This window comes from Pseudorca crassidens, chromosome 1 (genome assembly GCF_039906515.1).
Source record: "Pseudorca crassidens isolate mPseCra1 chromosome 1, mPseCra1.hap1, whole genome shotgun sequence".
NCBI classification, from domain to species: Eukaryota; Metazoa; Chordata; class Mammalia; order Artiodactyla; family Delphinidae; genus Pseudorca; species Pseudorca crassidens.
In genome coordinates this window covers 173,941,763-173,969,430 of record NC_090296.1, presented here as the reverse complement: position 1 = coordinate 173,969,430, position 27,668 = coordinate 173,941,763, and the positions used below count along the sequence as shown (strand labels likewise).

The 27,668-nt window shown below is 41.7% G+C and overlaps 1 protein-coding gene and 1 non-coding gene across 6 annotated transcripts in view; both read left to right on the top strand.

The window, feature by feature from the left end:
* PRKCQ (protein kinase C theta) overlaps window positions 1-27,668 on the top strand; it is a 159,505-nt gene that overhangs the window by 52,174 nt on the left and 79,663 nt on the right. For 2 of the 5 annotated variants that reach the window (XM_067700736.1, XM_067700745.1), the window contains exons 3-11: window positions 258-457; window positions 3,972-4,032; window positions 13,914-14,076; window positions 15,776-15,807; window positions 15,904-15,989; window positions 18,961-19,090; window positions 22,995-23,104; window positions 23,880-23,997; window positions 25,562-25,722. In XM_067700736.1, coding sequence (XP_067556837.1) covers window positions 258-457; window positions 3,972-4,032; window positions 13,914-14,076; window positions 15,776-15,807; window positions 15,904-15,989; window positions 18,961-19,090; window positions 22,995-23,104; window positions 23,880-23,997; window positions 25,562-25,722 — 1,061 coding nt within the window. Of the gene's footprint in view, window positions 1-257; window positions 458-3,971; window positions 4,033-13,913; window positions 14,077-15,775; window positions 15,808-15,903; window positions 15,990-18,960; window positions 19,091-22,994; window positions 23,105-23,879; window positions 23,998-25,561; window positions 25,723-27,668 lie in introns of those variants that run through there. The other 3 variants (XM_067700752.1, XM_067700770.1, XM_067700760.1) reach the window with 3 other exon arrangements.
* LOC137207239 (U6 spliceosomal RNA) lies at window positions 12,701-12,808 on the top strand. The gene has a single exon (XR_010934996.1). It is a non-coding gene; the product is annotated as a U6 spliceosomal RNA (small nuclear RNA).

Sequence of the window (27,668 nt, the reverse complement as noted above, 5' to 3'; positions counted from 1 at the left end):
TTTAAAGGTTTTGCCTCTTAGTGTATTTATGTCAAATGGAAAAGTTTTAAATATCTTTTTAAAGGAGCACTCATTGTAAGCCTGAAATTATGCCCCTGTATCTTTCAGATCAATCTCTAATTCCTTTACGTGTTATTTTTGTTCTCCCAACAGACTGATATATCCCGGAGAGCAGAGGGAATAGGTGTCACTGTTGAGTTGAATTATTTCCCAGGGCTGGTTAAGGGAGTAATGAGAACATATCTTTCTGTTCCTAGAGAATGGGCAGATGTACATCCAGAAAAAGCCAACCATGTACCCTCCCTGGGACAGCACTTTTGACGCCCATATCAACAAGGGAAGAGTAATGCAGATCATCGTAAAGGGCAAAAATGTGGACCTAATATCCGAAACAACTGTGGAGCTCTACTCCCTGGCCGAGAGATGTAGGAAAAACAATGGGAAGACAGAAATATGGGTAAATAGCCAAGCTGTGAGCTTTATTTTAAGTGTATATTCCATTAAGTGCTAAGAACCATAGTTGAAGACTAGCTCAAGATTTCAGTGTCATCCTGAAGGTATGATACACTGGCCTTAAGTAAACTGACTCCCTACCACGGACTCACGGGTGGCTTGATAATGATAATGATGATTCATTGCAGTCTTAGAACGTACTGGTTTACTCAGATCTCTTTGATTCTTATGTAAGGGGAAGAAGGTCTCTTAGCTATGAAGAACTGTTATTGCCTTATTTATAACTGTTAAAGTAAGCTTGGAAATATCACAAATTTTCCATAACTTGGGAACCTACCTGTGGCCTATTTATCAAGGCGTCACGTAGATATCAAGATATCTAGGAACCTATGTGATACCTTGATAAAATATTTTAGATAAGATGATGGGTGGATAAGTGAGAAGAGAGAGCAAAGATCCGTTTAATGTTTGATATCTCAATCCCTATAATTTTTTTTTTTAGCCGTAATTTGTTCACTTAGCTTACTTTACTCTAAAAAGTACATTATACACAATCCGTGTTACCACACCAAGTTTTTGAAAACTTAGATTATAACTATTTTGGTAGCAAATGTTTAGAAAGTTAAAGGGAGAAGTAAAATATGAAAGCATAACAAATTCTAATGAAAATTTCTGGGGTACAAAAATTGAAGAAAATATACTAGTAAAAACTGCTTTTACATGGTCTGAAACCCACAGAGTGTTTTCACATGTCTGTATCATTTATGCAAAGGAGATTCTTACCTTTCTGCTTTGTGCAGGTTCTTAAGAACTCCAGCCAAAAGATCTTCAGGTCACAGGTTTCAAAATGGGAATGATACAAGCCTAAAACCTAGATTTTTGTGTCAATTACGTATTTTTGATCTGAAAAAAAAAGGGTACTTTTTAGGAAAGTACATGTATCTTTGCTTGTATCACTAAAGTAATCTTTAAAGATAAAGATATATCAAGATTTTTTCTTAAAGTTCCCTATGCTCAGATGTGTTTAGATAACTTAGTTCAGTGTGTCTGTTGAGAACTTCCGCATTCAGCAGAATTCCTCTTGGGTAGCTAGTTATACAAGTAGGAAGAGTTTAAATAAGTGGATAATGTCACAGGTATGTGGCTTAGTGTTAAAGGTTTATACAAACCCGGTAGGTGAGGGGGTGAGGCTGTAGGTACAACTGAATCATGGGAGCATTTGGCTAGGCTCAGAGAAAGAAGTGAGAAACTGGAGAAAGTTTTCCTCAGTTTTTTCCCCCATTCCCATTTATTTTCCACTTTCTGCCCCATTTTTTTAAAAAAAGGGAAGAGTCACCAAATCTCTAATTTTTTAAGTAGCAGGCTATTTGATTTCCTTTTCAATTAATGAGAGGATAACTATTTTAAAAATTCTTTTGTTAAGCATCACTGACAAGTTGCTTTTCTATTTGTATTTCTTAAAGTTGCATTTGATTTCTTGCCTCGACTTTCTCTGATTTTTATCCTTATCAGACTTCTTACACTTTTTGCATATTGGGATTTTTGAGACCTAAGCCCTTGGATCCTCATTTAACTACTAGCAACCTTCTTACATTTTCCACCTTTGCTGTTTTCAGGGTTATTTGTTAGTTCACTTTTATTTATAATGTTTAAAGGTCAACAGGTTGCTTTGGACTTATAGTTTCCCTTGCTTCTATTGCAGTCTGCTTTCTTAAAATTAGCTTCTCTATTTAAAAAAAAACCAAAAACGATTTTCTCAGAATTGCCTCTCACTTCCATAAGCACCATCCAGTTTCCAAACATTAAGATTTTTCCTTCTGCTGTCCCAAGATTTTCCCTGTTGGTGCGGTTATCTCCTGTTCACTCTCAAAAACATAATGGACTGTCACTTTCTGTGAATGTTGTTCTTCCAGCAGCTAACTGGTTTAATTTCCTCCATCACCACTAATTCCTGAATATCGGTATTGAATATTGGTAATATTGGTTGCAGTCACCTGGTACCAATTTTTGCCACTTCCTTTGGGACTGACCCCCTGTTCCCTTGCTCTTCTAGCTTTATTTTTGCCTCCTTATTTATTATTCCATAAACCAGAAAATAATGGTGTATATACTTGTTGCCAAAAGCACTTCTCTCTTCATTAATCCATTTAAGCTTGCATGAGAATGTGTAGGTAACCAAGCAGTACAGGCTTGTCACATCATAAAATTCTAATAGTAGTGATGCTGTAACATCAACATCACTATTATGTCAGTTCTCCGAGATCTTTAAAGGTCTGGTGACAGGCACAAGGTCACCATGACCTTGAATTATTTAGCCATGATTCATATTCAGTCCTGACTTTGACCAGACCCTTCTTACTATTTTTCAGTTATTCTAGTTACCCCTGGATGTAATGATCGGCAGTGCCCTGCAGTTCACCTTCGTATTCTTTTTAGCATATTTATAGTACAGTGTTACAGTTTACTGTATAATCAGTAGTGGTCAGGTTGTGTCAGATTTGCCATTTTCCCCCTTATGTCACATCACATGATTTCCTGCATCATCCCTTCTACATAATGATACTGAAATATATATGTGTGTATATATATTTTTAAATTTATTTATTTGTTTATATTTTCTTTTTGGCTGTGTTGGGTCTTCGTTGCCGTGCGTGGGCTTTCTCTAGTTGCAGTGAGCAGGGGCTACTCTTCGTTGCGGCGCGTGGGCTTCTCGTTGAGGTGGCTTCTCTTGTTGCGGAGCACGGGCTCTAGGCGCGTGGGCTTCAGTAGTTGTGGCTCGTGGGCTCTAGAGCGCAGGCTCAGTAGTTGTGGCGCACGGGCTTTGTTGCTCCGCGGCATGTGAGATCTTCCCGGATCAGGGCTCAAACTCGTGTCTGCTTCATTGGCAGGTGGATTCTTAACCTCAGCGCCACCAGGGAAGTCCTGAAGTATGTTTTTTTAAATCCCTTCCTCGACCAATCTAATTAAAATTTCCCTTAGTAGTGTGAAAATTTCCAGCACTTTCCAAAGGAAACAGGCTCTCTGTGTGAAAGAAAAAGGCCACTCCCATTTAATATCCGATTAACCTAGGGGCAAGTGTATTCAGGCATCCTCAAAGCAGGATTTCTCTTTCCTTCCAAAGGGAACCTACTTGTTCTCCAAGTGAGCTAGTCCCCAGCCTCCATGATTCTTTTGTCACCATCAAGATATGAATCTACCCTATTACAACTCTTAAGATAAGCTGTAGCGCAGGGCAAGGAAGTCACATAGAATCTGTTTTAGAATTTGGTTTCTTCCTTAAGGATGTTTTGGTCTCCAAGTCAAATTAGGTAGTTGCTGAGGTGTTTTAATAAAAGAAAGCCTATGTTCATGGATGCTGTGCTAGTCTGATGATAATATGGGTAAGTTAAGTGAAAGGGAACAGGGGTGGGCCCTGCGCTGGGGATCTCCTGCCATCACCAAACCCGCCAGTTGTGATGTCATTCAACTCAGCACTTGTGTCACATTCTGACCCTTGTTTCTTTCCTTCCTTACACCAGTTAGAGCTGAAACCTCAAGGCCGAATGCTAATGAACGCAAGATACTTTCTGGAAATGAGTGGCAAGTGGCATTTCTTATTCCTGTTTGGGGGTGTGGCGGGCATGTCTCCTCTCCTTTGCAACTTATTTCACTTTGCTTTTCTGAGAGCAAAGAAGATAGAAGCACAAGGGATTTTCTTAAAATTCCCAGTGGTGCTCAAGCATGAGTTGAATATACACTCTGTGGGGCCAGATCCACATAGAAATAGAAAACATTTATAGCATTCGTTTTTAAATGGTGTGAATTCGTATGCCCAGTGCTTTTCTAGTCTGTCTGTATTTTCATTTGGGAATTTAATGTAAACACCAAAGGCTCTGCTAATGTGTTGCTCTGTGTGTACACACTGTGTATAAATGATGTGATATAACAAGTTGTCACACCATCAGTAGAATACAAAATAAATAAGAAACCAATAAATATTTTCTATAACACTATAGTAGCAAAATACTAATGCTTCAAATTAGTCACCTCAAATCCTTTTAGGAACAAGCAGGGAAAAAACGCATCACTAAAGAGTTTCACTTCCATCTCACACACAGATGCCGTTCACAGAAGTTACATTCACAGGCAGTGTGCTTGGTGCCTGTGATAGCCCGTCAGTTCTTCCTGTTGCGTTTATATCCTGTTGTCAAAGTGCTGTGTCAATGGATCAAATGCTACTACTCCTAAAATCTTTTTTTATTAAAGTATAGTTGATTTGCGATGTTGTGTTAGTTTCAGGTGTACATTAAAGTTATTCAGATATATATATCTATTTTATATACATCACTCTCACACACACACACACACACACACACACACACGTGTATATATGTATGGTTGGGCAAAAAGTTTATTCACGTTTTTCCGTAAGGAGTTGCACAAAAACCCAAACGAACTTTTTGGCCAACCCAATATATACTTTCTTTTTCAGATCTTTTTCCCTTACAGGTTATTACAAAATATTGGGTATAGTTCCCTGTATTATACAGTAGGTCCTTGTGGGTTATCTGTTTTATATATAATAGTGTGAATATGTTAAGCCCAAATTCCTATTTTTATCCCTCCACCCCCTTCCCTTTTGGTAACCCGTAAGTTTGTTTTCTATGTCTGTGGGTCTATTTCTGTTTTGTAAATAAGTTCATTTGTGTCTTTCTTTTTCTTTAGATTCCAAATATAAGCGATGTCATGTGATATTTGTCTTTTCTCTGTCTGGCTTACTTCTCTTAGTATGATCATCTCTAGGTCTGGCCATGTTGCTGCAAATGGCATGATTTCATTCATATTCCTATTTCATTGAGTACGTAGGAGGTACTCGATGAATGTTTGTTGAACTGTTCAGTTGGACTCACTCTGGCATTTAGAAATTCCTTTTATTTTCTTTTGGTTCCCACGCAGTGGCTATTCCAAACCTGCCCATACTCTTTGGTTGCTGAAGGTGTCTTGATCTTCTCTTACTCTTGAAGGTTGGCTTTACCTCCAGGGTAGTTGGGAGAGACTACGTCTTCTGTGTGTCTCTGCACTTTAGGATTCAGCTGCTTCGTCCTGCATCTCTTCCTGCTCTTCTGCCTCGGAGAAAGTCCCTCCCTTTCTTGGTCTCCTGGCTCTCACCCCTAGCAGCTCTGTAACATCAGTCACACTTCCACTCTGGCACCTTCAACTTTTCTGTCTTTCTTTGGTTTCTGCCTCATTGCCAAGACATACATAATTAAGCCATCTTCTCCAACCTGAAAAGAAAAATTTTTTAAATGTTTTAACCTCCATGAGTTTTTCTTTCCTTTCCTTCCCTGACACATTTCTTGAGAAAGTAGTTTAATGTATCAGTCCCTGTTTCTTCACTACTCTGTCAATTCTTAAACCCTAAGAGTCTGGCTTATATTTCAACCAATCTGCTAAATGGCTTTCTCCAAGAGAACAAATCCTCAAAACAAATGCATGTGTCTTAACCTTCAATTCCCTTGACACCTCTGTTTCAGTCAACGCTGAGAAACCCATTCTTTCTCGGATTGCTTGATGTAATATTATTCAAGTTTTCCTCTTAATTTTTCAGCTGCCTGTTCATGGCCTCTTTTGTAATTCCTTTTCCTACCTCCTAAAAAATATGGGTGTGTACTTATCTCCAAGTCTATTCTTTGTGTGAGTGCCGTGTCTTCCTGACTGGGCTATTAGCCATTCAGAATTAGGGGTGATGTCTCGTAGTTCTTTAGACCATTCAGCACAACAATTTGCTCATAGATGGCCAGGAAATATTTGTGATTTAACTGACTACAAACAAGTGACAGATTAAATAAATAGATTGGGCGCCATTACTATAAAAGAAATAACCAAACATACAAAAACCAACGCACTTATTCAAGCCAATAAACAAACGGAAGACCAAATTACTTCAGAAATAAACAGTAAATACAAGGAGAATGTTTAAAATTCTGAGTTTTTTATACATTTACTTTCTTGTAATGATTGAAATGGTCAGAGGATAAAGGAAATCACAGGAAGGAGCAAGGGAATGAATTCCTTTTTAATACTCTGGCGTTTTTTAAATGTACAATGTTATATTCTAATACAGACTCTATTTATAAATATATAGTTATATGTAGTCTGTACTATTATATAATAGTTTATGTATTAGACTATATATAATTTTTACATAATTATATGTATATATATATATAATTTTTTTACAGTAATACAGATAGGGTTCCCAGAATAATCCACTTCCATCCCTGAATTTAAAAGTAATTTTATGCTTTATTTTATTTTATTACATCTGGATCAAAATAAAAATGAGTCAAATCTTACTGACAAATGGCCTACCATGCCAGTCCCAAGTTGTAAATGGATCTCTACACTTAAACCAGAACTTGAAGAAGAAGGCAGTTGCCTTAGTGACCCTAAATTTAATCCCTTATTCACCAAGCCTAGTTTATTTCTGACCCAGTTCCTAATAAAAAGACTTAAATTGCCTAATGAAGTATTAGGCAAAATATTCAGCCCTATCTAAGGAGCTCTTTATTAGGAAGGCTTTATATCTGGAAGTTTGGAGTTTCCGTAAAACAGACCTGTGGAGCCCTGTGGAGAAGACTTTTGTCCTAAAATGAGTCCTGAGACTAGGCTGCATCCTGGGGGAGAGGTCTCCACCTCCATGCCCCACCTTTGTCCACCCAGTGTGTTTCTAGTCTGGCCACGCTAAGGGGTGGGGAAATTAAAGTACTTTGGCAGGAACATTTGCCTCAAGTGTGTTGTCCATTCTCTGCCATGGCTTAGCCAGGATGGAAATAATTTAGTTTAAATATTGTGAACTCTTTTCACTTGTGAAACATGAGCCCCTTATTCTCGTTAAACCTCCTAGTTTTGTATTTGGAAAAAATAAATAGAATAAGTCATCCAAGAATCTTCAAGCTACTTAAAATCGTGGTTATAGGAACTATAATCATTAAATTCATTACCCTTGTTTTAGTGATGATGATTATTTTTGTTATTTCTTTCTTGTTCGCCATGTCACACTGTCTCACATGCTAGAGTTTCGATCGTGCTATTAAACCACGACTGCCTTGCTGTTGTGTGTTTTCTTTGGGCCTGGGCTTCAGCCAGTGCTGATAGTCTCACTGGTATTCTCGGAATTCTACCAGCCTTTTGGGAAGATGTCATTTGGGTATTGGGCACTGTGGACAGTTACTACCCAAAGTACCTTCACCAATATCCAGAGCCCAGGGTGAACTGAAGAAATGTGAATGCGATGATTTGATGTAGGTGACTAGGTAACATCCAGGATTACATTTTTATTTTTTTAATTGCAGTGATCTGTTCATCTCTGGCCCTTTCCACATTGACCTGTGTAATCTATGGCTGGTGCCTCTGATTACTGTGGGCCTCAGGAACCAGAGCATGAACAACTTCCCAAAGTTCTTTTGTCTTCAGAAGTCTGGCTAGCTCCCTCCTACTTTTTCTTGTCCATAAACAACCAGATACAAAGCATCCTGGGACCTTAAAAAAAAACGTCGTTTCCAACTTACTGTCAGTAACCACGTTATTCTCTAGAATTACAGGTAAAGTATTTGCCGCTTCCTGCCTTTTCTGGCTGAATCATCATTGACAGTGAATAGGAGAGGCTGGTAAATACCTTGAATGTTCTGACTTTTGTTTTTAAAAATTGAAAGAGGATATAGCTCAGTGTCATGAAAGAGGAGTGAAGGGTCAAGCCAGTAATCCAGCCTCATGGTTCCAATCCTATAACAATACACCCCCTGATAATCCTGTTATGGAATTAAGGTAAGATGCTTCGTATTGTACCAACCTTAAGAAGTACTTAGGAGAGGGCAGACAGCAGAAGCAAGAATAACTACAATTCTGCAGCCTGTGGAATGAAAACCACATTCACAGAAAGATAGACAAAATGAAAAGGCAGAGGACTATGTACCAGATGAAGGAACAAGATAAAACCCCAGGAAAACAACTAAATGAAGTGGAGGTAACCAACCTTCCAGAAAAGGAATTCAGAATAATCATAGTGAAGATAATCCAGGACCTTGGAAAAAGAATGGAGGCAAAGATCGAGAGAATGCAAGAGATGTTTAACAAAGACCTAGAAAAATTAAGGAACAAACACCTAGAAGAATTAAAGAGCAAACAAACAGATGAACAATACAATAACTGAAATGAAAAATAAACTAGCAGGAATCAATAGTGGAATAACTGAGGCATAAGAACAGATAAGTGACCTGGAAGACAGAATGGGAGAATTCACTGCCATGGAACAGAATAAAGAAAAAATGAAAAGAAATGAATACAGCCTAACAGACCTCTGGGACAACGTTAAACGCAACAGCATTTGCATTATAGGGGTCCCAGAACGAGAAGACAGAAAGGACCCGAGAAAATATTTGAAGAGATTATAGTCAAAAATTTCCCTAACATGGGAAAGGAAATAGCCACCCAAGTGCAGGAAGCACAGGGTCCCAGGCTGGATAAACTCAAGGAGAAACACACCAAGACACACAGTAATCAAATTGACAAAAATTAAAGACAAAAATTATTGAAAGCAACAAGGGAAAAATGACAAATAACATACAAGGGAACTCCCATAAGGTTAACAGCTGATTTCTCAGTGGAAACTCTACAAACCAGAAGGGAGTGGCACGATATATTTGAAGTGATGAAAGGGAAGAACCTACAACCAAGATTACTCTACCCAGCAAGGATCTCATTCAGATTCGATGCAGAACTCAAAAGCTTTACAGACAAGCAAAAGCTAAGAGAATTCAGCACCACCAAACCATCTCTACAACAAATGCTAAAGGAACTTCTCTAAGTGGGAAACACAAGAGAAGAAAAGGACCTACAAAAACAAACCCATAACAATTAAGAAAATGGTTAGGGACATACATATTGATAATTACCTTAAACGTGAATGGATTAAATGCTCCAACCAAGAGACACAGGCTCACTGAATTGATACAAAAACAAGACCCATATATATGCTGTCTACAAGAGACCCACTTCAGACTTAGGGACACATACAGACTGAAAGTGAGGGGATGGAAAAAGATATTCCATGCAAATGGAAATCAAAGAAAGCTGGAGTAGCAATACTCATATCAGATAAAATAGACTTTAAAATAAAGAATGTTGCAAGAGACAAGGAAGGACGCTACATAATGATCAAGGGATCAATCCAAGAAGAAGATATAACAATTATAAATATATATGCACCCAACGTAAGAGCTCCTCAATACATAAGGCAACTGCTAACTGCTGTAAAAGAGGAAATCGACAGAAACACAATAATAGTGGGGGACTTTATAACACCTCACTCACACCAACGGACAGATCATCCAAACAGAAAATTAATAAGGAAACACAAGCTTTAAATGACACAACAGACCAGATAGATTTAATTGATATTAATAGGACATTCTATCCAAAAACAACAGATTACACTTTCTTCTCAGGTGTGCATGGAACATTCTCCAGGTTAGATCACATCTTGGGTCACAAATCAAGCCTCAGTAAATTTAAGAAAATTGAAATCATATCAGCCATCTTTTCTGACCACAATGCTATGAGATTATAAATTAATTACAGGGAAAAAAAGGTAAAAAACACACACTCATGGAGGCTAAACAATACATTAGTAAATACTCAAGAGATCACTGAAGACATCAAAAAGGAAATCAAAAAATACCTAGAGACAAATGACAATGAAAACACGACAATCCAAAACCTATGGTATGCAGCAAAAGCAGTTCTAAGAGGGAAGTTTATAGTTATACAAGCCTACCTCAAGAAACAAGAAAAATCTCAATCTAACCTTACACCTAAAGGAACTAGAGAAAGAAGAACAAAACCCAAAGGTAGTAGAAGGAAAGAAATAAAGATCAGAGCAGAAATAAATGAAATAGAAACAAAGAAAACAATAGAAAAGATCAATAAAACTGAAAGCTGATTCTCTGAGAAGATAAACAAAATTGATAAACCTTTAGCCAGACTCATCAAGAAAAAGAGGGAGAGGACTCAAATTAATAAAATTAGAAATGAAAAAGCAGTTACAACAGACACTGCAGAAATACAAAACATCATAAAAGACTACTACAAGCAACACTATGCCAATATAATGGACGACCTAGAAAGAATGGACAAATTCTTCGAAAGGTATAACCTTCCAAGACTGAACCAGGAAGAAATAGAAAATATGAACAGACCAATCACAAGTAATGAAATTGAAACTGTGATTAAAAATTTTCCAACAAAAGTCCAGGAACAGATGGCTTCACAGGTGAATTCTGTCAACGATTTAGAGAAGAGCTAACACCCATCCTTCTCAAACTCTTCCAAAAAATTGCAGAGGAAGGAACACTCCCAAACTCATTCTACAAGGCCACCATCACCCTGTTACCAAAACCAGACAGAGATACTACAAAAACAGAAAATTACAGACCCATATCACTGATGAATTTAGATGCAAAAATCCTCAACAAAATATTAGCAAACAGAATCCAGCAACACATTAGAAGGATCATACACCATGATCAAGTGGGATTTATCCCAGGGATGTAAGGATTCTTTAATATACACAAATTCTTCAGATACACCATATTAACAAACTGAAGAATAAAAACCATACGATCATCTCAATAGATGCAGAAAAAGCTTTTGACAAAATTCAACACCGATTTATGATAAAACTCTCCAGAAAGTGGGCCTAGAGGGAACCTACCTCAGCATAATGAAGGCCATATATGACAAACCCACACCCAGCATCATTCTTGATGGCGAAAAACTGAAAGTATTTCCTCTAAGATCAGGAACAAGACAAGGATGTCCACTCTCACCACTGTTATTCAACATAGTTTTGGAAGTCCTAGCCACAGCAATCAGAGAAGAAAAAGAAATAAAAGGATTACAAATTGGAAAAGAAGAAGTAAACTGTCACTGTTTGCAGATGACATGATACTATACATAGAGAATCCTAAAGATGCCACCAGAAAACTGCTAGAGCTAATCAATGAATTTGGTAAAGTTGCAGGATACAAAATTAATGCACAGAAATTTCTTGCATTCCTAAACACTAGCAACAAAAGATCAGAAAGAAATTAAGGAAACAATCCCATTCACCATTGCAACAAAAAGAATAAAATACCTAGGAATAAACCTACCTAAGGAGGTAAATGACCTATACTCAGAAAACTATAAGACACTGATGAAAGAAATCAAAGATGACACAAACAGTTGAAGAGATATACCATGTTCTTGGATTGGAAGAATCAATATTGTGAAAATGACTATACTACCCAGAGCAATCTACAGATTCAATGCAATCCCAGTGGCAAATTACCAGTGGCATTTTTTGCAGAACTAGAAAAAAAACTTAAAATTTGTATAGAGACACAAAAGACCCCGAATAGCCAAAGCAGTCCTGAGGGGAAAAAAACGGAGCTGGAGGAATCAGACTCCCTGACTTCAGACTATACCACAAAGCTACAGTAATCAAGACAGTATGGTGCTGGCACAAAAACAGAAATAGATCAATGGAACAGGATGGAAAGCCCAGAGATAAAGCCATGCACCTGTGGTCAACTAATCTGTGACAAAGGAGGCAAAGATATACAATGGAGAAAAGACAATCTCCTCAATAAGTGGTGCTGGGAAAACTGGACAGCTACATGTAAAAGAATGAAATTAGAACACTTCCTGACACCATACACAAAAATAAACTCAAAATAGATTAAAGACCTAAATGTAAGACCAGACACTATAAAACTCTTAAAGAAAAGCATACAAAGAACGCTCTGTGACATAAATCACAGTAAGATCTTTTTTGATCCACCTCCTAGAGTAATGGAAATAAAAAACAAAAATAAAGAAAATGGTACCTAATGGAACTTTAAAGCTTTTGCATAGCAAAGGAAACTGTAAACAAAACGAATAGACAACCCTCAGAATGGGAGAAAATATTTGCAAACAAATCAGAGGACACAGGATTAATCTCCAAAATATATAAACAGCTCATGCAGCTCAATATTAAAACAACAAACTACACAATCCAAAAATGGGCAGAAGACCTAAATAGGCATCTCTCCAAAGAAGACATACAGATGGCCAAGAAGCACATGAAAAGCTGCTCAACATCACTAATTATTAGGAAATGGAAATCAAAACTATAATGAGGTATCACCTCACACCACTTAGAGTGGCCATCATTCTACAAACAACAGTGCTCACTTCGGCAGCACATATACTAAAATTGGAACAATACAGAGAAGATTAGCATGGCCTCTGCGCAAGGATGACGAATAAAGACGCAGACCTACTAGAGAATGGACTTGACGACACAGGGAGGGGGAACGGTAAGCTGGGACAAACTGAGAGAGTGGCATGGACATATATACACTACCAAATGTAAAATAGATAGCTAGTGGGAAGCAGCCGCATAGCACAGGGAGATCAGCCCGGTGCTTTGTGACCACCAAGAGGGGTGGGATAGGGAGGGTGGAGGGAGGGAGACGCAAGAGGGAAGAGATATGGGGATATATGTATATATATAGCTGATTCACTTTGTTATAAAGCAGAAACTGACACTCAATTGTAAAGCAATTATACTCCAATAAAGATGTTAAAAAAATCAGCAAAAAAATTTAAAAAAAAGAAAATCTACAAACAACAAACGCTGGAGAGGGTGTGGAGAAAAGGGAACCCTCTTGTGCTATGGTGGGAATGTAAATTGATACAGCCACTATGGAGAACACTATGGAGGTTCCTTAAAAAACTAAAAATAGAGCTACCATATGACCCAGCAATCCCACTACTGGGCATATACCCTGAGGAAACCATAATTCAAAAAAACACATGCACCCCAGTGTTCATTGCAGCACTATTTACAATAGCCAGGTCATGGAAGCAACCTAAATGCCCATCAACGGATGAATGGATAAAGATATACAATGGAATATTACTCTGCGATAAAAAGGAACGAAATTGGGTCATTTGTAGAGACACGTATGGACCTAGAGACTGTCATACAGAGTGAAGTAAGTCAGAGGAAAACGAATATCGTATATTAACGTATATATGTGGAATCTAGAAAAATGGTACAGATGAACCTATCTGCAAAGCAGAAATAGAGACACAGATGTAGAGAACAAACGTATGGACACCAAGTGGGGAAAGTGAGGGGTGGGGTGGGATGAATTGGGAGATTGGTATTGACATATATACACTAATATGTATAAAATAGATAACTAATAAGAATGTGCTGTGTAAAAAATAAATAGAATTCAAAAAAAAAAAGCACTTGGGGTTTGCTGGTCTCGAGGCTTGTCTCATTCCTCGTCAGTCTCTTCCGTTCCCCATCTCCCCCAGCCCCGCTCCCCCAAGCTCTGACAGTCGTATGGCAGAATGTCACTCTGTCCCCTGTCCTCTTCCTGCAGACACAAAGGACATGAGTGAATTCGAGAACGAAGGCTTCTTTGCTCTGCACCAGCGCCGAGGAGCCATCAAACAGGCCAAGGTCCACCACGTCAAGTGCCATGAGTTCACGGCCACCTTTTTCCCACAACCCACGTTTTGCTCCGTCTGCCATGAGTTTGTCTGGTATGGTAACTCAGCATTGCACTCCAAGCTTCAAGTTATGCATTCTGTCGCATCTTCTCGATCCACCAGGTCTGGCATGCCCCACCTTGGGGAAGTGTGCCGGAATAGGAACCACCTGAGAGTTTCCAGTGGCCTCACCTGGATGGAGAAGGTTCAAAGGGTGTGACTCTCTAGAACATTTTCATAATATAACTCTTGTAGAGCCAGGAAACCAGCCTCCTTAGGAAAGGTTCCAAGGACTTCAGTTTCCAATTAAATGGGAGGCTTATGGGGGTGAGCGGGAAGGGAAAGAAGAAGGAGAGAGCTTTATCGTAAGCACAGTTTTACAGCCAAAACCGCCACCAGCTCAACAGCCCAACCGTGCTGCTACTAATGTCTGCAAAAGGCAACACTTGCCCGTTGGAGCTAATGGGTTTCAATGTTTACAGGGCTCTTGGGTGTCTTAAGAGCCCTCAAACAGAGAGATTGGTTCAACCCTCAGTAAACACACAGCGAAGGCTATGGGGGAGTGGAGACTTGAAATGACTCCTATCTCTGGCCTCAGCCTCCTCGCCTCTTCTGGGGTGTTCTCTCCTTAACCCCTGTGTAACCAGGGTATCCAGAGGTCAAGTAGACTTTTGGTGGATTTCCATCAACTGTCTTCATCTAATGACTTGAACCTCCTTCCTTTCTAAGAGTGAATGTTACTCAGGCTTCGGTCTTAAGCTTGAGAATTCATTAGTTGCACATATTCTCAGATACTCAGAGGAAATAAAATGTTATAAAATAAAATGTTATAAATGTAGATATCTTTGCTTATCTGTACTGAGCTTAGCGAGACATTGAATTTTTAAGCATAGACGTGGAAATTTGCTACCATGATCCCGTGATCCATTTTTTTAAATATTAATTTAAAAATTTTTTTCTTTTTTTGGCTGCATCGGGTCTTAGTTGTGGCATGCGGGGTCTTTTGTTGAGGCACGCAGGGTCTTCCATTGCGGCACACGGGCTTCTCTAGTTGCGGCAGTGTGCGGGTTTCTCAGTAGCTGTGGCATGTGGGTTTTCTCTTCTGTAGTTGTGGCGCGCGGGCTTAGTTGCCCTGCGGCATGTGGGATCTTAGTTCCCCAACCAGGGATCGAACTTGCGTCCCCTGTATGGGAAGGTGGATTCTTTATCACTGGACCACCAGGGAAGTCCCCCCCCCCCGCCCCCGCTTTATCCGTTTTTGGTCAGGCATTTTTATCTCTACATGTTTGTTTGGAAAATATGCAAATGGGAGGGAAATCAACAACTCCTTATTTATCTAATTATCAGACTTTTCACAAAGCAGGTTAAAATAAAAGCACAGGGCTTCCCTGGTGGCGCAGTGGTTGAGAGTCCGCCTGCCGATGCAGGGGACGTGGGTTCGTGCCCTGGTCTGGGAAGATCCCACATGCCGCGGAGCAGCTGGGCCCGTGAGCCATGGTCGCTGAGCCTGCGCGTCCGGAGCCTGTGCTCCGCAACGGGAGAGGCCACAACAGTGAGAGGCCCGCGTACCGCAAAAAATAAATAAATAAAAGCACATGTTAACACTCTTGGCTAATAATAGACTAGTGCTTCAGATCAGAAAATGCTCTGTGATGGCAGAAAGCTATGGGATCTTGTTCATCTTTTAAATGTTTTTGCTACGACTGTTGACTCAAAGGTCCATATAAATGTTCAAACATGTGCTTTATTGCAGGGGTCTGAACAAACAGGGCTACCAGTGTCGACGTAAGTCAGAAGGATTTCTTTTGTATTATCGTCATTCTTTTCGTTTAGTTGTCCCTTAACTTCTGAAAATCTCAAGCTGTAGTCATTTCGTTTCAGAATGTAATGCAGCAATTCACAAGAAGTGTATCGATAAGGTTATAGCGAAGTGCACGGGATCAGCTATCAACAGCCGAGAAACCATGGTACAGATCTAGATTCCTCTCTGTCTGAAATACGATGATTTTTATCCTGACATTAAATTTTACAGCCCGCTATTTCTTGTTCCTAATGCCTGAATTTGAATGCTTATATTTTTCCTTGCACACCCTAAAACCCTTTCCTCTCCAGTGGTGATGGTTACTGAGATCCAAAACTAGGGGATGAATAAGAGAGCACAAGAAGAATTTTAATGATTCTACCTTTTCCAGAAAAACATCACAGAAAGGTGGCCAGAAAGCATAGTTCTGATCAATTATGTGAGAACGACTCCTGTGGCATCTACAGCTAGAAGTGACAGTTAAAGAGTAGAGGCAATGGTTATAAAATGCAGATGTGAGCGTTGACAAGGGAGGGTAACAGATATGTAATGCTTATATTGAGAGGCAAGTATTTCTTTCAGAATGAACTTTGAGATGTATCATCTGGGGGCAAGTCAGACTTTACTCTGTGGGAGAGGGAGGCAGATGGAGCTGCAGAGAGAGAGAGGCAACCAAAGCAGTCAGTCTTGGCAAGAAGGGAAGAGGTCCAAAGCCACATGGACATGAAACTCTGACGGACAGGAAGGAGTTGGAGAGATGGTTGTAGATGAAGGTAGGCTTGTAGATTTGGGGAAGGACGGATGAGGGAGCTTCCCTTAGATGACTTAGGTCCTCGATGAAGTCTGAGGACTAGGGGAAGAAAGAAGGCAGCAAGTGTCTTTGAGGAGGAAGAAGGAGCTCTAAAATAATTATCTCATAGATGGCAGGGCAAGGGGATTCAAGAAAAGCAGCAGGATTGCCAAGCACAGTTGCAAGTCCATTTGAGTTTAGGGCAGCCATCTCCCGGGTGTGTGATTTTCTCCAGCAAAGGGGTAGGCAAAGAGACAGCAGATCGGTTGGGTTTTTCCAGAGTAGAATGTCTTTTAAAATTTAGAGCCAGAAGGGGATAATCTCCTGTTATGAGTGACTCTGCCAAGGCTCAAAGAGGTTGAAGTAGTTTGTCCAAGGTCAGCCACTTTCACCTGGCAGACTAGAATTCGGATCTCAGTCTCCCAGACTAAGGCTTTTGTTGTTGAAATCACAGTGCCTCTTTTCATCCCGCCCGCCTGCTCCCTTTATCTGATGCCTTCAGCTTTCCTGGCAAAATCACAAATTGTAAGCATGACTGTGAACTTCAATGGCTAACGTCCAGTAGGACTAGAATGAGAGCCACAGGTCAAATTTTAAACTTTCAAGTAGCCACATGAAAGACCGGAAAAAGCAACAGGTGGAATTCATCTTAACGATATACTTTATGTAACCCAATCTGCTCCAATATTATCATTTCAGGATAGACTCAATATACAAAATTGAGATATTTTACATTGTTTTTTTTTTTCATACAAAGTTGTCGTAATCCAGTATGTATTTTACACTTACAGCACATCTTTTCAACACCTTGTAAGTGTTGGCCCACGTGGGTGAGTGACTGTCGTGTTGGAAAGTACAGATGTGTAGTCTTTCGCAGACACATCTTGAAGCATTTGGACTTGGGTTCAGGATTTGAAGTAGAAGTCTCCTAGCCTGGACCTTGACATCACTTGTTCATATTTATGTGGAAAAGTTTCTACGAAATAGGAGTTCTGAAAGGCACTTTTTCTTGGTTGAAAATATCTCGAGTAAGTGCTGGGCAGCTTTTAAGCCATTCTAAAGACTAAATGCTGACCGGAAGCCACCATGAGAATATGTATTCCTTTAACAAATAAGGCCACTTTACTGTACATGTTCTCAAAGACATTGTTTAATTAAAAACTTTTGTAGAGGCTTTAAGTCTCAAGTAAATAAAACTTTTTATGCTGCACAAGAATATTGGTATTCTTGCCAGGAATCAAAGTGCCTGATTTTTTGTTGTTGTTAATGTAATAAGTTTGATTAAAGGGGAGAATTTAAACTCTAGAACACTTTAAAAAAGAAAATCTTCACTGTATCTACTATCAGCATCCCTCTGTCATCTCCCTTCTCTCCATCCCTTAAACCATCACATTTATTTTGAGAGAGCGAAGAGTAATGGTGAAAGAGGGGATGGGCTCAGATTCGGACTGTCAGGCTCATAGATATCCCAGCTCAGTTGATGGCTGTGTGTCCTAGACAAGTGTCTGGCCCTATCTGTGCTGAATCTCCCCACCTATCAAAGCAGGATACTAACAGAGGCTGCTTCAAAAGAGGTATTTTGAGGGTTGTATGAGATATCACACATGTAAAAGATAACACGTGACGTGTCTAACGTGTCTATCACAGCACCTGGCAGAACTGTTATCTACCTCTTGTCTCTTCAGTTCATGTATAAGCAGTGTGAAAAGCCTTCCCACCTTGGGCTCCCACACTAATAAACCGATCTCTCTAGAGGAGGCATTATGTAACATCTTCCAAAGGTTAAAGCACTAGCGCTAGGTTAAAAGAGAAAAGGAAATATTTATATTAAAATAGGAAGGGAGGGGCTTCCCTGGTGGCACAGTGGTTGAGAGTCTGCCTGCCGATGCAGGGGACACGGGTTCGTGCCCCGGTCCGGGAAGATCCCACATGCCGTGGAGCGGCTGGGCCCGTGAGCCATGGCCGCTGAGCCTGCGTGTCCGGAGCCTGTGCTCCACAATGGGAGAGGCCACAATAGTGAGAGGCCCGCATACCGCAAAAAAAAGAAGGGAAGTACGTTTACTTAGCTCCCATTTAAATAAATAACCCTGGTCTCCTCTTCCTGAAATCTTAGCCCGTCTGTGGGAAGGCCGCAGACTTGCCCCCTTGCCCTTGACCTAGAAGAGCTAACGGCTTCGTGTCTTCTTTGGCCATGACTATAAGGCTTGACAAGTAAAAATTATGGGTTCTAATAAACAGCACTGCAGTGTTTTTATTATTCTGTTCACTGTGCTGAAGTATCTGCTAAGACGTGAAAAGTGGGGAAGTGGGGACACACCGACCATCACGCATTCTTTTTCCCTTTCAGTTCCACAAGGAGAGGTTCAAAATCGACATGCCACACAGATTTAAGGTCTACAATTACAAGAGCCCCACCTTCTGTGAGCACTGTGGGACCCTGCTCTGGGGCCTGGCGAGGCAAGGCCTCAAGTGTGACGGTGAGTTTAATGAGCGTGGCCCCCCTGGAACCCCCTGCGGCTGGATTTGCAGCTTTGATGGAGAGAACCAGGGAGCGGGGCGGGGCGGGGGGGAGGATGGAGATGACTGGCTTCTCCGTCCAGCCCGGAAAAGCCCCGTGATCCTGAATGAGCAGTTCCCCGATAAGAAGCCACTGCTGTTCTTTTCCTTCCACCTGTCCCCACCCCATGCCTTGTTTCCCAGAGAAGTGCCCAGTCTTCCAGGTCAAATGTCACAGCCCCTGGCCCCATGCCTTCTGTGGTACCTGCCTGATTCTCCTCTGACTGGCTCCCTCCCCTGGAGCTGCCCCTTCCTGACCTCCGCAGCCCCAGCCCTGCCCCTGCTGCTCTCCTTAGCACCAGCGAGTGCGATTCTGTCTGTGGCTCCATCAGGGAGCGAGCCTGGCACGTCTGTTTCGCTGCTGGTTAGTCCTGCGCAGAAAACTGCCTGACTTAAGCTGGCGAGCCTGTCCCCAAAGCGTGCTGTGAACTCCACGTGCACGGGAAGACGCCCAGCTCTGATGCTGACGGCCTGAGAGCAGAGCCCGAGCCTGCTGCCCTCCACCGTGGAGTTATTCAGCCGGACCCTGAGAAAAAGCACAAGAGCTCTCTCTCTCTGAAAGTCCAGGCTGCGAAGGCAAAAACCTTTAGAAACTGAGATGCTGTTATGCCAGGATTAGGGGGTAGGGAGGAAAAAGTCCAACAAGAACTAACAAAGTACTTCTGCCCTTGGAGTGCAGCTGAGGGGAGGACAGAGCCCAGATAACATTCAAAACAGAGATGCCTCGCTCAGCAGGGACCTTTGTATTTTGTTTTATTTTAAAAAATTTTTTTAATGAAGTATAGTTGATTTACAATGCTGTGTTAATTACTGCTGTACAACAAAGTGATTCAGTTATACACATATATATATACATTATATATGTGTGTGTATATATATATTATATACATATATATACATTTCTTACTATATATTCTTTTCCATTATGGTTTATCATAGGATATTGATTAAACACAGAAGCCACTTTATTTTTTCTGGGCAGCCCCATTTTAACTTATGCCACTGGCTAATGCGTGTTGTATCTTTTAAGTGATAAAGGGCGCTGACCTAAGGAGGAAGATCACCCTTAGCTGCCTGCCTGTCCTCATCCCAGTTGCATCCACGTGTCTGGTGGAGCCTGGAGTGACATCTTAATGGAGGCGGGAGGGGTTAGGTCTCCAAATCATTACTGAAGGCAAACCCACAGGTAGTCAAAATTCACCTGAACAGTCCCTCCATCACCCAAAGTACCACCACGCACTTTCCTCTCTACACCTGTTTAAGAGTCCGTGGGTGGGTGGGCTGGGCGTTGTATAGAGTGTCTTTAAGAGTCGTAGGCAACAGGTAATATTGGAGTGTTCTGCGGGGACAAACGGACAGGAATAATCAGATCCCCGTCTGCTGGCACCCCTGTTCCTGTGATACTCTCACTCGTCGGGTTTTCTTTCCCTGGAGCCCAGGCGCCCCACCTGCAGAGGCCGAGCTGGTCCCAACAGCACGGTTGTGCCTCTGAGCTCAGAACTTCCAGGATTACTTGGCATTGTTCCACCACGACCTGCTGGGTTCTGTCCTTTTCGAACATTCCTTCTTCATTCCATTCTCTTTCCTCATTCCCTGTCCTCCTGTGCTTCCTTAACCCTACTCCCTCTCTTCTCTTCTCCCCTTCCTCTCCCCTCTCCTCCCCCCTCTCCTTCCCCAAGTCACTCCCTGGAACCCCGAGAGGCTGGGCGCTGTCTGCCCCCCCCTTACCCTCATCTGCATCTCCGCCTCTCACTCTCTCCCCTGGGTCTCTCCCCGCCTCTTCCTCACTCTCTCTTCTTCTTACTCTCCTGTAAGCTTCCTTCCTAAGTAGGGCCCCCACTCCTCCTGACCCTGTCTCCTTTCTCTCGCCACTGAATTGCCATGAAAGTAGTCATCTGGAGGGACTGTTTGCACTCACCGAGGTCCAGTTATCACCAACTAGGTTAGTAACAGACTTAGGACGTTGTGATCCTAGTGGGCACGGGGCCTCTCTTCACGGCACATCAGAGAGGAGCTTAGATCCGCTACAGTTTTAAAGAGCAAGGTGCCCCTCCCCATATCCTCAAGTCCGTTCTCCAGTAGGTCTGTGTCTTTATTCCCGTCTTACCCCTAGGTTCTTCATGACTTTTTTTTTTCTTGAATTCCATATATATGTGTTAGCATACGGTATTTGTCTTTCTCTTTCTGACTGACTTCACTCTGTGTGACAGACTCTAGGTCTATCCACCTCATTACAGATAGGGAGGGTGGGAGGGAGGGAGACGCAAGAGGGAAGAGATATGGGAACATATGTATATGTATAACTGATTCACTTTGTTGTAAAGCAGAAACTAACACACCATTGTAAAGCAATTATAGCCCAATAAAGATGTTTAAAAAAAAAAAAAGAGCAAGGTGCTCGATGCTCGCTACATACCTCCCTCTACCTTGCAGTAAATAAGTAGTAAATGGGGCCGCCCAGCGTAAAACCTGTATCCGGGAGCCGGGAGGAGTCAAGCTAACGAGGCAGAGTTCAGAGGGCAGAAGCCATTATGAGCAGCACCTCTACTATATTAAAGGTTCCACTTCAGGTGGATTTTTATGACTTCATACTGGGATGAGTAATAGTTTATGCTTACCTACTAGAAAATGCTGTTTTATTTTGTCTTGTTATGAACTGTTTAGTGAAAACTAAAGGTGAAGATGGCTAAAATTTCACCTAAATATTTCAAGAATATTTTATTGTAGTAAATAATAAAGATGAAAGAAAAGTTGTCTTTCGTGAACACCTGTTGGAGGCCAATCACTGTGCTAAGTTTTTGCACACAAATGGGCAAGTAATAAGGTAAGAAGATTAAAATGGCATGATTTTATATCTTCTCCTGCCTAATTCCACTGTAACAATCCCTGTTGATATACCTTTATAGAACCTAGCAGGACGTGAGATCAGAGTTCTATCTGCTGGTGTTGGGAGATCTTTGGTACCTTTTTTTTGGCATAACGGTGATGTTTCATAAGCAGAATTTGCATTTTTCTAAGACTAATGACATGAAGCGATATTGTCTTTACACAGACACACAGGTGCCCGACCCCCAGTACAAGAAGGCTCCCACAGTCACAGCACGGTCGTGCTGTTTTTAGGACTAATGGATCAGGATACTCCTCCAGCATCGTAGGTCTCAGAGCTAGAAGCCTATACAGATCACTTAGTTCAAGTAGCCCAACTCTCCCATGTGGTGAGAACACGGTCTCCGGACACTTTCCTTCCTTTCACCCCCGCCTCTCACATATGCACAGACCACCCCACTGTCTCAATTTCCATTTCGACGGAGGCTGTACCCTAGGCTTCAGCCTAGAGGGTGGAGAAGCCTCTCGCAGCCCACGTGGGAAAGGGGATGCTTGGACCCCAGTCTAAGTGGCAGTGAATGACCTTCCACCCAGCATTCCACATTACCACCAACTTATTTGCTGGGATCATCCCTGGAATAAGAGCCAACCTCAGTTTTTCACTCTCAGCGATGGCACAGTGGACATGCATTCTGGGAGCAGCCTTCCTCCCCATCCACAGGCTCTGGTTCTGCCTTGAGCGGAAGTCACTTCCCAGCAGCACGCTGAGGAGCATCTGGTGTGTGGGTGAAGGTCTCAGGGAATCAGAGGTGAATGTGCGGTGGCATAAAAGCCCTGCCCTGGTCTGTTTGCCTTCAGTGTCTCCCTCTGCTGGGAAGATGGCGCCGGGGATTTGCCAGTGATTCCTTGGGCGTACATGCACCTAAAACAGATCACGGGCAGAGTCCGTGGAAGTTGGTTCTGTTGCCCTTGTTCAAGGTGTCGCTTTCTTCCTTTCAGCATGTGGCATGAACGTACATCACAGATGCCAGACGAAGGTCGCCAACCTTTGTGGCATAAACCAGAAGCTAATGGCTGAAGCACTGGCAATGATTGAGAGCGCTCAACAGGTAGGAACGGCTTTTAGGGGACAAGTTCCCACAATTTCAGCTCAACTAGGACTATTCCAGTCCCTTTGCCCTGTGCTCTGTAGCAGCTCTACAGGGCGACGTGGACTCTATTTCTGAGTACTTGCCTTGACACTGACTTTCATCTTCGTGTCCACATCCCCCGCTTGAGATACTTATTTATTTAATGCATTTGCATCGTGTGGATCTTTATAAGATCTTAAATTCTTCATGGAATGAGCAGGGGAAGAAACAAATAAATTCATTAAAATTATTGAGGACTCATTGCCAGTTTTATACCTATATATGACAACTATATAATAGCCTGGGGGAAAAAACATATTTGCTAGAATCATCCCTAGAATGCCTTCAAAACACTGAGTCCAAGGCAACTTTTGCCTTGCTACTTACTAGCATGCCGAATCCTCACATCCAGGGACGAACCCTCTTTAAGACTTGGCATTGCCCACGTAAGCTATTTTTCCATCCATTGGCCTTTGATTCTTATTTGTGACCGAATAATGTGGATAGCATGGGATAAACCAGTTGGCCCCCAGAAAAGTATGCAGGAAGCGAATACGTTCTGCTGCTACGTAAAATATGATAGACGTCCGCAGGATATGGGATCCCTGAGAGAGTGCCAGGGGGAGGGAGAGATTCGGTTATCTTACACATTTAGGGATCTGAAATGGCTTTCACGCCCATGGACAGCAGGCTGCACTGTCCCGTTAATGGTGGGTGGGTAGGTGGGTAGTCTGACTCTTTGTTTGTAACCCAGGCTCGCTGCTTAAGAGACTCTGAACACATCTTCAGAGAAGGTCCAGTTGAAATTGGTCTCCCATGCTCCATAAAAGGTGAAGCAACGCTGCCGTATGGACCAGCACCGGGGAAAAAAGGTAGCTACCCTGATCCACTGTAGAATCGTCAGTAATTCACCTTGATTAACCTGAGTCCTCTGGATTTAAATTCTCCACGTACCTGGCCTGATAAACGATTCTTTTCTAGTTCGAGATTACAGACCTAGCCACCAACAGAGAGTCTCCTACTTCTTAGAAGTATTATAAAACCGAAATATACCCCACTAGAAAACCTTCATAAGCAGGTGGTGGTGGTGAGAGGTTGAGGTGGGAGAAGAAAATGCGGCATCTCTGGAGGAAACAATTGCAAACTTTTTCTTAGAATTTTAGAACATTACTCCCTGCCGTGGTTAAACAGTTTTACAGAAATAAATCCTCCATAGAGCTCTAGACTAGGAATGCCACAGACCATCTTATTCTGTACCTTTGAGACTTTTCTGGAAAGTTTTAAGATTAGAAAGGGGATTATGGACACCAAGGGGGGAAAGCGGGGGCATGGTGGGATGCATTGGGAGATTGGGATTGACATCTATACACTAATATGTATGAAGTAGATAACTAATAAGAACTTGCTATATAAAATAAATAAATAAACTCAAAAAAAAAAAGATTAGAAAGGGGAAGAATAGCCTAACGTCCTTAACATTTCTGATGTTATGGAAGTTTATCCAGCCTCCTCTTTGAAGGTCCTTCATGAGAGGATATGACCATGTGATTCTGAATAGTTTTCAGCATACATTATAAAATATTTTCCTTGGACTTAGAATACGAAAGATAAACCTAGAGATCGGAAAATAAATGTCATTATTCCAACCACAAAAAAAGACATAATTATGTGCTGTGATACAGGTGCTAACTATCTCGTGATATCACAGTAGATAAATGTGTCAATCAACATGTTATGCACCTTAAATTAGCACAATGTGATATGTCAATGTATTTCAATTTAAAAGAAAGGAATGTGATAAGGGGGTCGGAGGAAGGCTCCAAAAATGTTTTTCTACACCTTCTCTGGCAGGAGGTGAGGAATAAATTGTCCTGAAAATTTTTTAAAGAAGGGTTTGGATTACATTTGGGAAGGGTCTCCGGGCAGAGGAGTAGACCTTGTGTCTCAGACATGATCAAGGTAGGTAGTATCTTGACTCGAAGACTGTGGCGAACGATGCATTTCAGATCTTTAACGATCTGCTCTCCATTTCTTCGTCCCCACGTGGTCGGTCACAGAAACTGACGCCACTGTGCCTGTGAGCCACGCAAGCAACGGAGAACCATTTTCCCTCCAATTTGGTTAAAATCCCTATTTGTCTGCGATTCGGCGTTATCAGAAGTGCTCATTCCTGTTGCATAGATGGTCTTTTGCTGATTGGAATGTTTCTTAACTTGATATTTTCCCCAGTCTGTTGCATAAAGAGACACAGTCCATCCCCCAGATCCCAGGCTCCCAGGCAGGAGGTGCTGCTTTTGCCCTGCAGGCACCCCTTTCTGCATCGCTCTGAATGGAGCTTCAGAATGGGATGTGGAAAAGAAAGCGTGTTCTCAAAGTAGCTAGGACGACCTTCCGCTGTTCCTTATTTCCTTTTAACCACTGATTTGCCATTTTCAGAGCCTCAGGGGATCTCCTGGGAGTCTCCCTTGGATGAGATGGAGAAAGTAGGCCATCGTCCAGAACCTGAACTTAACGTAGAAAGACCATCTCTACGTATGAAATTAAAAATCGAGGATTTTACCTTGCACAAAATGTTGGGGAAAGGAAGTTTTGGCAAGGTATGATATTGTATGTAGAATTCTGTGGCCCAACTTCCAGAAATTGAAGAGCAGATCTGGCCAGTGGAACTGAACTGGTGGAACTGAACCATACATGGGTGTGCAGAGAGCGCATTCCTGGTCAGGAACTGTCATGTGATGTGATGTATGTTAGAGGGCAGAGAGACATCTGAAGTAATAGGGACCCGGGGAGCTCTGGGGAATAGCAGCCTCTGCTTCCTGGGAACAACGATTCAAGCCATTTCACTTGGAAGGTGTCCATCCCACGAGCTTGTGTGTTTGGTATCCTTGGACACCAAAGAAATGAGAAGGTGCCTCAGCCGGTTCCTGTTTCACAGATATGTTTGTTTCATTGGTGGTTTTTTTGTTGTTGTTTTTGTTCCTTTCTCAAACCTGGAGTGTGGTTTTTACCTTCTGTGTGATTTCTTCTCTACCAAACGTCCTCAGCCTTGTTTTAGTTTGCTAGGGCTACTGTAACAAAATACCACAGATGGGGAGACTTCAACAACGGAAATTTATTTCTTCTAGTTCTAGAGGCTGGAAGTCCAAGATCAAGGTGTGGACAGGGCTGTTTCTCCTGAGGCCTCTCTCCTGGGTGTCCACGCTGTCTTCTCCCTTTGTCCTCACATGGCCATTCCTGTGTGCATGTCTGTGTCCTAACACCCTCTGCTTATAAGGACACCAGTCATATTGGATTAGGACCCACCCTAATGACCTCATTTTAACATAATTATCTCTGTAAGCACCCTGTCTCCAAATATGGTCTCACTCTGAGCTGCTGGGGTTTAGGACTCCAACATATCAGTTCTTTGGAAGGGACACAATTCAGCCCAGAACACGGCCCTAGCTTGAGCGTCTTAGGAAGAGTTCCACAGAGGAAGTCCCTCCTCTAAATTCTTCCTGCCACTCACTCAGGTTATGGGCCATTAGTCAGTCACAGAGGGCAAGGAGAGGAGGAAGGAGACATAATGGAAGAAATTATAATCAACTCTCAGTGACAAGAGGAGATTTTCAAGCCAGTGATTGTAAAGAGGGATGTCATGGAATATAGGCTTTTAGGTTATTTTGGATATTAAGGATATCACGTGTATTAATGGAACTCTCAGTTGTTTTATGTTTATATTGGATGCAACGTCTAGGAAAGTTTTAGCCAAAGACTACTGTTCCGTGAATTTGTGCAGCCAAGACCAGCATTGTGCTCAGCACCTGCTCACTAGACTTTGGCTGCAAAACTCACCCAGTTTATTTAATAATAATGTAACTGGGTATTGCCGTAGCTGAAGGACATTGTGCTGCAGTTGGGGTTTCTATATAACACCAAGGCATTGCCTTTGGCAAAATCCACTCTGCCCTACAAACTGTAGCTGATATCCATTAATTCGTTTATCTTGTTTCCACAATAACATGAACCGTAGCAGGCTCGTCTGGTGTTAATCTGAGTGTAAGAGGCAATTTTACAGCCAGTCTTCATTAAAATTTAGCATCAATTAATGTGCAGTTTATAACCTGTTTCCAAAAACTGAAAGCACGTTATAGAGATGGAAATGGCTTTTTTTCCCAGCTTCTTAGTTTATGGCTGATTTGGGGATGTTTTATTGAAAGAAGCAATTACCAAAAGGGGACTTTTAATTGTTAAAGGAAAGCTTTTCTTTGTTCCCGTGTGGATTTTACTTTTCAACAAAGTTAAGAAGACATTAAGTTAAACCTAGATGCCTTAGTAAATAACCCAAGGGACAGCTGAGAGCTTCAGGTATCCTCTGCTCTGTGTCCAAAGCAGTAAGCCCCTCACCATCAGGACCCCGGATCCCTGCACTCTGAGGGGGCTGCACCTTGGGACCCAAGGAGAGGGGGACGGAGCACCAGAGCAAAAAGGGGCAGCCATATCTCCTTTTCTTCCAACACTAAGAATACTCAAGCTTGTTTCTCTTCTTTCTTTTCACTCTATA